Source organism: Pinus tabuliformis, chromosome 7 (genome assembly GCF_031772625.1).
Source record: "Pinus tabuliformis cultivar Carrire ecotype Pingquan chromosome 7, CPIR1, whole genome shotgun sequence".
NCBI classification, from domain to species: Eukaryota; Viridiplantae; Streptophyta; class Pinopsida; order Pinales; family Pinaceae; genus Pinus; species Pinus tabuliformis.
In genome coordinates, this window is record NC_142293.1 from 1,460,221,336 (window position 1) to 1,460,234,606 (window position 13,271).

The 13,271-nt window shown below is 37.8% G+C and overlaps 1 protein-coding gene across 1 annotated transcript; it reads left to right on the forward strand.

Annotated features, from left to right (window-relative positions):
- The first annotated feature begins 894 nt into the window (after positions 1-894).
- On the forward strand, positions 895-1,428 carry LOC149253291 (nematode resistance protein-like HSPRO2). The gene has a single exon (XM_089454423.1). It carries the CDS (start codon positions 895-897, stop codon positions 1,426-1,428), a length of 534 nt encoding a protein of 177 aa, XP_089310549.1.
- Positions 1,429-13,271: the final 11,843 nt, after the last annotated feature.

The window sequence follows — 13,271 nt, forward strand, 5'->3', positions numbered from 1 at the left end:
GTCAGGACCAGGTCTTGGAGGAGTTGAGAATGAAAACTCTCGTGTTGTGTTTCCAATTCCAATCTTATAGAAATATTTTGTGTTAAACTGCAATGAAAGGAAGAAAACTTCAAATATTAGAAGCAACACATTGTTTTGAACTAGAACAAATCAATTTTACTTCAGACAAGTATTTAATTATATCATTTATTTGAAAATAAACATAATGTGATTTTCTACAACAACAATTTCTTTACAGTTATCTGCTTGGGCCACCATGAAGAAATCTTAGGGCACAAAAATCATCTTGAGAAGATCGTTCCAACTGACATCAATATCAACACTCTTGTTTCTCATACAAAGCACACCCAGATTAGTCACTAGACATACTCCTATTTTTCTCGTGGAGAAATTTGCTCAAGCATTTTGCCAGCAATTCTCAGCCATAGCATCGTCTTGCATCCTTACAAGCTTGTGACCAAAAAAAAATCAATAATAAAAATAATAAGAAGCTTATTTTATATACTTAATAATATACAAAATATACAAGCTTATTTTATAATAAAAATAAAAAATAAAAATCAGTCTGTAGTGGATTTGAGTTGCATGAAATTTATGCCTTTTTCTATTCAATATATTGGATCTGTGTTGAGTTTTTATCATCTACAAAAAAAGTTGAGTTGCAGCAAATAGATATGTTTTCTGTCCAGTGACATATTATATATATCTTTTTAAATATATAAGGGATTTAAGAACATTTTATTATACTCTAGTTTTTAAAATTTTAGTGTTTAAAATGGATTTTAGTGTTAATTCTATTATTATGTTGTCCTTTTTAGATTATGGTATATGGAGAGCATTAGTGTATTTACTCCCCTGGTTATGTTTGCAGGGAAAAATATGTCTTGTAAATAAATGGCATCCTATTTTGCCTTTGTTGAAGAGTCCATAGAGCCCTCCCCCATGGAGTGTGCGGGTTACGAACAGTATGTGCATCTCCCCGAGCTCAGTGCCATGTGGAAATTCAAGGAATGGCCTGGTTGGTCTAGAGAGGGGTTGGTAAAGGCTGCCTTACAGTCATTGGAGATTACTTTTCGGTTTGTTTCGTCTATCCTCTGTGACACAAGGACTTACATTGACAAAGAGGATTGGAAGAGAAGGCTTGAATCCTTAATTAGTTCCCAGATTGAGTTGATTTCAATGATTTGTAAAAATGACAAGAAGGTTCCCACTCTTCAGTTGTCAGTAAGTAGTGGTGTTCTTGCTAGGAAAGTTTTCCATGAGGTATGGCAGAGACCTGGTGCTTTGCCTGTGGTTAGCAGAACAAGTGAAGAGAGCTTACTTCCTCGTTTGGGTACATGGAAAAGCGTTGAAGCTATCGTTTCTAGACTATGGCTTGCCATTGAAGGCCATATGCAGAGGACTCCCTTCACTTTAGTTATGGGGTAACCAAATGTGTCAGGTAAGCCTATTCTTGAATATGATAGAATCTGCAAGCCAAAATATTTGCACTCTTTAAAACAACATAAACAGCTCCATAATCCAGAAGATGCCAAACTTTGCAATGTCCTCCAAATCTTTGAGGCCTAGGTATTTGTAGGCCAAGAATTGTTGCACAAAATATATCAAAGAATAGACTCTGGGGATTTCGTAGGAGCATCCACAGATTGTTGGATGGTTGAAGGGATGTGGAACATGCTCACAGAAATTGTGAATTTGCTTCTAGTGATGGACCCAGATGATTTGCTTTGCCTTAAACACCAGTTGGAAATTAGTAGCACTAGTATGCTTGCAGGCGCATATTGCCTTCGGTCTGCCCCCCTTAGAGACCTTACAAATGCATGCAAGGAACTAAGGCATCTGGTGCCCAAAGTCACAGGTGTTGAGGCTGATCCAAAGGGCGGACCAAGGCTCCACGAGGCACTTATGCATTTGTTTCATTCACATGGACTTCGCTCACATAACACTTCAAGTGCTTATCATGTTGCAACAATACATGTTATGTTGGCCTTCTAGGCTGTAGAAGCTGCGGTGAAAAGGTTTTTCTTCTCATATCAGCAGCTGGTAGTAACAGCCATGGGTAGCATTGAAATGAAGGGTCCATCATATCTAGGTGCTTGTGATGCCCTGCGTCAGATATATTTTGAACCACCTTATTTCTCTAGTGTGGATGGTGCAAAGACATTTTTGGGTTACTATTGGCACTAAAAGTCTAGAACTATGGTGGATGGTACACTTGAATATCTACAGACAAATCAAGTGAAGTTTACAAGACAAAGAACAGTGCCTTCAATTTTTCAAATTATTACCCCAAATTCATACATACACTTCTTACATTGACAGTTTTGAATACTATACATAGAATTATATTGGATATAGGATTAGACTCATTTTTGTTCATCCCCATCAGTAGGAGCAATCAATAGAACAATGCTAGAAATTTGAACAATTTTTTTTCCCTCTCCAACATGGATAGGATACTAAGGATTCGTACTGTGCAATTCCTCCTTCATTAAATACTGTAAAAGATTGTCACAAATTAAAAAGGTAATTATTAAAATTATTAAATTTTACGAGTTGTTTCATTTTTTTAATTTTTTAATTCTTTAACTAAATTCTATGATGAGTTTAATGATATTTATATAATTCAATATAAATTTTAACATGAAATGTAGTTTAATGCTGTTAATTTTATTTTTTTTAAGATTTTTTAATTGAGTGTGTGAAACTGAGATAAATATAATTTTAAGTTGTTAAGTTTATTTGATGGAATGCATCATAATTTTTTTTATGCATTAATTTTTTTTATATTTAATGAGATTTTTTGTTTTTTAAGATTTTTTAATTCAGTCAGTGAAATTGACATAATTATAATTTTAAATTATTGAATTTATTTACTGGAATATATCATAAAAATTTTAATGTATTAAATCTATATCATATTTAAATATATAATTTAAATGATGGAACATTACAATTTCATTACGGGTCATACTAAATAATTATCTCTTTAAACTATGCCTCAAAAAATATAATTCTTTTATTTGAATATTTTCTGCTTCAAAATTAATATGAGTGAACCAACTATCCAAGGGTCTTATTGGATCTTGTTATGATTTATTTATTTAACGATATATAAGGTATATCATTATACTATTGATGAGTCATCTTATACGGTGGCTTTATCCAATTTTCTCTTATTGACGAAGATAGTTATCTTTTATATATATATATATATATATATATATCAATTTTTTTGATATACTGACATCATACCGTAACATTTTTTTCCTTTTTGCCCTACATTTGACATTTCTGTGTTATGTGTTTGTGTCATAATAAATTTGAGTGAGCAGTAAGGGGTGAATGAGACTATTCTAAAGGTTGTCTCTTGCTCATCATGTCTGCAACGCTTTTCATGGTGGGTTTCTACTTTGACAATGATTTTCTTCCTTTGCAGATTGTTCTTCAGAAACCATTTTCATGCTTCTTTTCTATAATTGTGGACATACTTTGTAAGTCGAAACAACAAAACCATATTGAAATTTGTTCCTTCATAATTTGGTATAATTGTAATAAAATACATTATGGCCTCTTCCCAACACTCACTTGGCATGGACAATGGTTCTAGTAGACTTGGTCTCTTGATTATTCCTCTTTTGTATTCAAGCTACATTCCTACCATAAATATCCACTCATTTCCAAAGTTTTGAGAAAAAATATTACATAATGCATTTTGGATTGACTAATAACATATAATTAGTATAATTTTTTATCTCTACATTTATTTTACAAAGTACTTTGATACTTCTTTATACTCTACTTTAATTTTCTTGCACATGGCCTTGTGTTATTGCTTAGGATGTCATTTAATTTAACTGAATTTATGATAAAGGTATAAATTTTGCCTTTAGTTCTTCAATACTAATTTGTTTTAGTGAGATTGTAAATTTTAGTCAAATTATTTATAGTATAGTATCATTTATAAAATACGTTGTTCTTTAATCATATCAGCTTAAATTTACAACATTGATAATGCATATTGCTTATAATCATTCTCACTCTTAATATCTATAATTTGGCTTAACACTTATCATTTTCTTGCAGATTGACACAAGGTTCGCTCACTTGTGCAGAGCCTAACCCCACGGTTTACAAAGAAAAAAAACAATCATTGTAATTTTTCCTCCGTGGTTGACTTGCAACCTTTAGTGAATTGCCTTCACCTCTACAATTTTTTTCCATATAGTTCAGATTGTTTTAATAATCAGTATTAGTAGGGCAATTACTTAGCCTTTACTTTAAAAATTTTACATTTCACACATAGCTTAATTAAGAGGAAAAGTAAGTGGCCATAATCCACACATTTTTTCAATTTGTTTTCCTATTTTAAGTGTTGTCGAAGATCGTGACAAGGTTGGAGATCCTAAAGTTTTCCAGCAACTCATCAACATAATACATGTAGATGCCCCCTCATTAATAATTATTCGATGAACAGTTTTATTGAGGGCTTTCACTTGAATGAGGAAAGCTAGTTGAGCTGGTAACTGAGGATCGTATCCTTTGTGATTAAAGGATACAAGATTAGAATCCTTTGGGTCAATCCCACCTATTGCTGATAATAAAGCCTGCTTTTGGGAGGGGCAATTTTGCAGTACCTCAAGTGTCGACATAGAGGATGGCAATTGGACCAGATCTTCCACTATATTATAATGTTGTGCTGTTCTGGCACACGGATTAAATGTCGACTTGTGTACTACTCCCTTTGGCGGTTTTATTTTCAGCTCTGGAATGATGGGCAGCGTAACTTCTATCGAAGTTGTTGTCGAACTACTAGGTTGATCTTTATCCTTGTTGTTCGATAGCTGTGGATTTCCGTAATCTTTATTCCTTGTCGTTATCAAAGCATCATTTTGCTGTTCCAAAACCGACAACATCAGCACTTGGGACGGGGAAGCATTGTCACTAGCAACCAGATTTGTTCCAGGATTTGGAAACAGATCAGTCAATACCGCCGAGGTTTTTGAATTCTTGAAGAATTTTCTAAGCTCAACTTTATATGGACACTCTCTTGTCCAATGATCCTCATCACATATAAGACATGAACGATTTGGTTTCTTATCTCCAGAAGGGTTTGCAGAAGATTTTTCAGTGATGATTCCTCCTGTTTCTTCTTCTTCCCTTTGTTTTTCTTCTTGCCTCCTGGTTGCTTGGTTTCTTTGCCTTTGTCAATTGAGACGACATTACTTCCAAGGCAAGAAGTTCTTCTTTTTCATTTTGACTAGAAATCTTACGGGCCTTTTTAGATGTAGCCTTTGTTGATTTCGTGTATGTCGTACCAATCACGCCATCTTCGGCATGAGAGTCATTGTTCGATTTAGGAGGAGGAGAAACGGAAAATTCCGGCCTGGGAGCGTCAGGGATTTTATCGTAGAGCGTGCCAGACTGAGTATAAATCAAGTCTAAATATTGCGCACGAGCAATAAGTTGCTCTTCAGTGACGACTCCCCCCTTTGCCACATCTTCTGTAATGGAAGGTAACAATGACTTAATAAACCATTAAGCTAAAATCTGATTAGGAACATATGTTTTTACCATTCTACGGCGACGTCGCCACTCATGAATATGATCGGATATGTGAGTGGCCGTCGTTTGTTTGAAATTGGTAAGAAGTTTTGTTCCCGTTTCGTACCTTATGGGTAACTGAAAATGGGTTAAAAAGGTTGTGGCTAGGGTACTGAAGTTATCAAATGAAGCTCTAGGTAATTTGATATACCATTTTTCTGCCGGACCAGTTAACGTTCTCTGAAAAAGACGAAGTCTAATCGAATCATCATTTAGGGTGTTTGATGAACACCACAGATGAAAGGTCATCATATGATTCGATGGGTCTTCACCCATATTTCCACTAAATTTAGGAATATCTGATGGAAGTTTATGCGGAATCGCTGGCCACCAAGGGGCGTAAGCAATTGGATCGTTCGTTCGCCGATTTAGATCCGGTAACTCTAAAGTCGCCACGAAGGGTAACTGCTGATTCAGGTTTGGCGAAGCATACCCAGGATAAGATAGAATCACCTGGGCAGTTGGTCTTTGCATACCAACATAATGCATTTGATGCTAGTAACTTTGATAAGGTTGATGGGCATAACCATTGTAGAATGGTTGATTTTGACCATTTTGAATATACGGCTACCCATTATTTGCAAATATTTGTTGCTCAGATCATTGTTAAACTTGTTGGAATTGCGGTTGTTGATATTGCACCAGTCATGGTTGTGAGACCATGTGCTGTTGTCCAATATTGGCTGTTTGACCAAGATGAGGGGTAATTGTACCCGTTTGGGCATGTGTCATTCCACTAGGTGGCGATTGTGGTTGAGTCACAGGGACAAGAGGCTGTTGCATTACAACTTGAGAATTCTGAGGTTGGCATACAACAAGCAACACTTGTACTTGCGACACCGTCACAATAGCCGGCGTAGTTGGTATATTTGACATAGGTAAACATTGTTGCATCGAATATACAACTCTTGGTTGTTGAGGCAGTATTGGCACCTAACCGCTAGATGTAATTCCAGCATACCATGAATTTTGTTGTGAACTCTCGTATGGTTGTCCTCCCAGAGGAGACAATGAAAGGGTATATTGCCCCCCATACGGCAGTAATCCGGTACTCAAAGGAATGGTTTGTCCTTGAGGACCGGACTGCCCAAATTGACACCGTGAAGGATCAATTTGTTGAGACTCAACATAAGAGTTCCCAGATATTATTCCGAATGAACAAACAGGAATGGACCATACTGTCGAAATAGCCCCTGAGTGGGCCCCATCTAGCGATTGAGAGCTAGTTGGGACAGATGGTATGTCGGCGAACATTGTTGGAGTGACAGCAGGAAGTTCTGCCGTTGCTGTGTCGGATGACACAATCCTAGATGTCGACGGTTGTTCAGACATTTCTAGTCTATTCAAAAGATTTCCTAGCGATTCTACAGGAGCTTCCGATAATGGTAGACTAATCTCTAATGAAGAAGGATATAGGGTGATCCCGACTCCAAATTGCGATAGAGTACTAGATGGAGGATCCTCCACAATCTCTTCTATAGCAATCAGACCAGGTGGAAGAGGTAGACCGTTAGGTCCGTAAAATATTTCTGGTGCCGAAGAAGGTATAGAATCTATAGCGACAGATGTTTGGGGAATAACACCTTCCGAATCGACCGTAGATGGAGCTAGTTCAGTAATACAAGTGTTTACCTTCACACTAGGATCAACTCTACTGTCCTTTGGTGGCTGCGGAACTTCTTCTGTAAAGGCAGGGATACAGAATTGTTTGGAGTAACCGGAGTCCCTGATGGTGTTGGAACACTTGTTCTAACTTTACCAGGGGATTTGGAACCGGTTAAATGAGTTCACTTCGTTCGTAACAGTTTTGATTCTGGAGACAAAGATGGTTGACTCGTAAGCCTCCGCGAACGACGGGGTTTCAATTGACTTTCTTCCACGATTGCAGATTACTCGATCAACTAAAAATCAAGGGGAAGTATGTTTCTGAATTAAATGAATTTTAGACGCTTTGACACAACTTGTTTTTTCAATTTTTAAGAGTCGAGAAAAAACAAAAGATGACTCTAGTCGCCTTCGATTTTTAATGAGCTTGAAGTGACAAGTGCTCAGATGGACCTTTTCCTTTAAGGAGTCTGAAAAGGAACGAAAGAGACTACTCTGGAAATCTAGACAGAGGGATTACCAAACCAATCGCAAAAATGCAGAATACTTTTTACAGTATGACAGTCAATCTTCCCGAATGCTATGTTCAGTGCATTGCGATTGATAGGGTGGCAGACACGGCTTCATATGGATAAAGGATAAAGCCTATTGTGGTCTCCCAATATATACTCAATGGTACGTGGGAGCACAAGTCCGTACTGGCACTTATAATCTCAAAGTGGAGGAATCACCCAACCAGCAACGAAAACAACAGTTACCAGGCTTTACGACGCCACAACACGTCTCTAGCCTAGACTTCTAAATGTTGTGCATTAGGTTCAAAAGCGTTTTTAGATTCATTAAATTTATTTTACAGTTGATCTTGTTTAAGAAATTTTCCTTTCAGGTTCACCGCGTGATGTAGATCTACAATTCCTAATATGCAATCTAAGATGATAAACAATCGTTTAATCTTCTTTTTGCAATGAAAATCCTAGCTACTAAGGAAAGATAGACGATATTTTTTCAACATAGAGCAGAGAGCACACACTATATGCACTGTCCTAAATCAAACCAACAAACAGTCTAAATGCAAATAAGCATGCATGTATTTTTTTTCAGCCTTCTTAATGTGTGAATGATAAAAGGAAATCTAAGCACAGATCTGAATTATTTTTCAAAGCGACATTACTAAAAAGTTTCTTTTCAAGACAAAATGAAGACATTGACAACACTTTGTTATTTGGAATTGAAAACTTGCTTTCGACACTTGAAAAACTATTAATTCAAATCAAATACAAGAGTAACAGTGGAATCGACTATCAAGAACAATCAGATTCTCTTCTATGACTAAAAACGACACTTGTGACACTTCCAGATCAAGAAATGACAGTTCAATTACGCTACTTTTTTGTAAAAGAGAACTGAAAATGGCTCACAATACATAAAAACATTTACAGTTCTTTGCACAATGGAGGTGGAATAATGGCAAGGAAGGGGGTTTCCAACAGATGTATACTGACTACAGACAGCAAAACTCCTGAATAGAGCTAAAAAGAGTGAAATAACCAAAGTCTGGAGGCAAAATTAGCCCTTTCTGATCAGCGCACCTGTTGCACAGGGATTCCAGTATGCATCCCACCTACAGCACACGGGAAGTGCGATGCACACTGATATCCTTGAAGAGAGGGTGCGATGGTACAGTACGAGACTTTTGATCCAGTTCTTGATCACAGTTTGCAGCACAGTTCAAGGATTTAGGGCAAGCGAGTGGTAATTAGTAAATAAATCACAAGGGTAGATCTAAGGAGGTTACTAGAGCCACCACAAGGGCAATTAGAGAGCTTGTAAATCGATTGTTCAGTTCATAAACAAAACCCGGAGATAGACTGAAGCAGCATTGATCTACTTTGCACCTGCATAGAAAATGTAGTTCGAAGGCTAGCTGGCTTGACTTCAGGCTCCATCTGTAAGTTTATAAAGCAAACAAATATAGACAAACAAATAATCTATTCGCTCCCCAACGGAGTTGCCATTTTGTTATCGGGAAATCTAGTGTCTATGCAGAGCTGCTAGTCCCACTAAGGCTGGTAGCTACCTTAGAAACAAACAAACTAAAACCACTTTTGTTTTCCTTTATAAAAGGTAGATAAGAGGGGAACAAAGGAGACCAACCTCTGTCTTGCGCTTGGTTCCTTGCTTGATTCCTCTCCCTTCTGATAGATCTTTGCCACTCGCTTCCTTGTCTACCCAGCTTCAAGAGCACCTGTAGAATCGAAGCAGCATAACACTATCCAAGAACAGAGATCTACTATCATAAACAATATAGGACCAGATATATATTGACCACACAAATGCATATATCATCAATCATACAAGAATGTGGAGGAAAACCTGAATAGCTTTATTAATAATCAAGAATAGCAAAGAGGATTACAACCAATTGTTCTGACCCAGCGTCATCCTCTCAGCAAGAAAGCCCTTCTTCACCTCATGAAAAACTTAGATCACCCAACACTATGATGTTACACCAAGAAACCAGCAGCACTTCCTTACAAGATACAAAATTCCATCCTCTGGATCTCTAATGAGGGATCCATATATAGATGTTTGCAAGGGGGGTGAGTCAGCTTTTGAGATTTGATTAGTGTCCTCTCTCTGATAGTTCTTGATTCCACTTGGAGACTGATGATCTCTTACTCATCCCTGGGCGAATGTAGAGAGGCAAGTGTCACAGGAGAAGTTTCTGGAAGATTCCATGATCTTCCACCTTGCAAATTGACCCTGCCATTTGTCTACTCTCGCCCATCGAATCTCATAGAAGGGTTTTTCAGTATGCATCGCACCTCGTGTGTGCATTTAGGTGGGATGCAGCGCACTTTGACCATGGAGTAGGTGAGATGGTCCAGTTTTGACTAGTTCTAAGTAGTTTTTCATGGGGAACTTCTGAGAGATGATGTAATCAGTTGACCTTGTTCTTTTAGGGGTTGGAACAACACTTTTAGGGACTTAGGAGCCCTTGGTTTATGGACATTTATGATTGGGGTTGCAGTGCCCAAAAATGTCAATGACACTTATGCCTTCAATTAAAAAACACTTATATATATATATATATATATACATTAAAGAATTGAAAAACCTATCATAACTCAATTTTCAAACCAATAGTGAGGAAAGTGATCATTGCCTGTTATCCACAAATGTACGTTGACTCATCATTGTTATTCAAAGAAAACAACACCACCTACAATTACTCTTTGGTGGTCTGTAAAGGGCCAAATTTTCACTCTTGCCAAATGACTCTTTGGTTTTGGGTTGTTGAGTTGTTTCCTTACATCCGAGGAAAACAAGTTATTAGCCAAGCAAAAGCAGTGTTAGGGCAACATAACAATATTTTACACATTGAAATATTTTATTTATAAACCACATTGAATTTTTTTATTAATATTTATTGATGTTACATATCAATTCCATATTAATAATTCAGTAAATTATACAACGCCTACACAATGGAAAGTGAAAGAGTAAGAAAAAATTTAATCTCAATTACTTTATTTTTCTTGGTATTTTAATCACATTAATTTTCATGAGCTTCATAGTTAACTGGGTGTTGATCAAGTCCAAAAACCCCATAGGATGAAAGAGTTTATACCTATGCAATTTAAATAAGATCAAAAATGAAAAGTATTTTCTTTTAAATTGTTCATTTTATACTCGCATTCGTTCTAATATTCAAAATATTTCTCTATACCACCCTTCTTTATCGTTTAAGTCAATAGAACTACAATGATCTAGAAATATTGCTCACTTCTTTTTTAACATAAAAATAAAATGTTAAAGGATTTTGATTAAGCTCTTACTTGGCATTATCAAAAAAAATTTATTTTAAGTATTAAATTTTTATATGTTTATCAATTAAATTTAAATATAAAATTACAAAATATGATGGTTATGAATATGAATCATTATTATTTTAATTTATATGGTAAAATGTTATTGATTTATAGTTAGTATTTATATTTTATGTATTTTTCTTTTTTTATGTATAAAAAGTATTCTTTTTTCAGGAAGAAAAAGCTGTATATATTCATAAAAGAAGAATAACATATTGCAAATGCCTGAAGCGTATGCAGAACTTGGACTGAGCCACAGACATAAATACTCCAAAAGAAGTATCCAGATATGCCCTCAGACAGGGCGGCAAGTAAAGGTATAAACCCCAAAAAAACTGCTTAACAGTGCCCAAAATATTGCACCCCTGAAAAAACAGTCCTGAAGAGACAACCTAACAATAAGGTGCAGAGAATGCACCAATGCACCAAGCAATCAAGCTTTTGTGGATAGAAAATGATAACAAGTAGCGCTAGATCTGTCCGCCCAATGTAAAAGGAGAGGCATGAAATGAGGAAGAGAGCAGCAAAAGTAGCCACTCCTTCCCCGCCCCCTCAAACTCTCCACCCGAATCAGACGAAAAACAGAGGTAGAAACACTGCCTCAATCATCCACATCTGCCTGCAGAAAAAGACCAGCGGGAACATCCATAGATGCGGCACGAAACAGTGTAGAGCGCCACTGTTCCCTCAACGCGCCAAAGGATATGCCACGGCCAGAACAAAACCAAGCTGCCGCCGAGCAGGAGAAAACCCATCGGAGCAGAGGCGAAGCCAGGGGCAGAGGCAGCAAGGGCAACCACCTCGCCCCCGCTCAGAGAAAATTAAAAGACCAGAAGATGAACTGAGCTTGAACGGAGGAGAAAGACAACCCGCAGAGTCGTCGATGAAACCCTCTCTGCTCGCCTCTCGTCGCTCGCCTCTAGAGAGCCCAAACCCGCGCCGCTGCCAAGGAAGAATTGAGCCTACAAGACGAGGACGGAGGAGAAAAACTCGCCGATAAAAACCTCGCCGCTCACCTCTGGTGAAACCCTCGCTGCTAGCCTCACACGGCTCGCCTCTATAGAGCCCACACCCAAGCTGCTGCCAAGGATGAACTGTACCTGAGCCTGCAAGACGAGGACAGAGGCGAAGAACTGTGCGGAGTCGTTAGAGAAACCCTTGCAGCTCACCTTGCGCCGCTCACCTCAAGAGAGCCCGCACGCTGCGACGCTGTCAAGGAAGCAACTGTGCCTGCAAGACGTGGACGAGAAACCCACACAGCTCGTTGGTTGCCTCCTAACCCTGCTCGCCACTTGCCTCCTAACCCTGTTCGCTGCACGTTGCGCCACTGTCAAGGAAGACACTGTGCCTGCAAGATGAGGACGAGAAACCCACGTTGCTCGCCTCCCGCCGCTCGCCTCTGGTGAAGCCCTCGCTGCTCACCACCCCTCGCAGTCAAAACCATGTTGCTCGCCGCTCGCAGCTCCTCACAGTCAGACCCACGCTACTCACCGCTCCTCACAATCAAATCCACGTTGCTCGCTACTCGCCGCCCGCCGCTACTCGCTGCTCGCTTCCTAACCCTGCTCGCCTCTCCGAATGTGAGGTGCATAACGGACGAAGTTGCCACGAATTGAGAGGTCGTGGCAAGAGTTGAAAAGCATATGAAGCCATGCGCCGCCACGATACACGTAAAATTGCCACAGAGGTGCTGTTTTCAGATAGCCATCTACCGTTGTTCGAGGCTCAATGGAAGGCCGTGATCTCTTTTAATTTTCTATTTATGTATAAAAAGTATTCTTATTTCTAATTATATGTTTATTAATTAAATTTGAACAAGTGAATCATCATTATTTAAATTTATTTTAATGCAATATGCATATTATATATATATATATATATATATATATATATATATAATATGCATATTATAAAAAAATTGTAGAAAATTATTTGAGATTTTAATAATAAAAAAAACAAAATTGCAATATGACGAATTGAATTCAATTGCTTCAATGCAATATCTCATCTCATGCTCCACTACATCTCCACCATGCTAGGTTGTAGAACACATCCCAATGCAATCATTGATTTTTCATAAAATCCATTGGTAGAAAAAAAAGCATACCTCACGCAAGTGTTAAACATGAAATTAAGCTTACGTAAAACAAAAGCTTTTGGCAAAATTAGCAAGGTCCTCAGTTGGCAGAG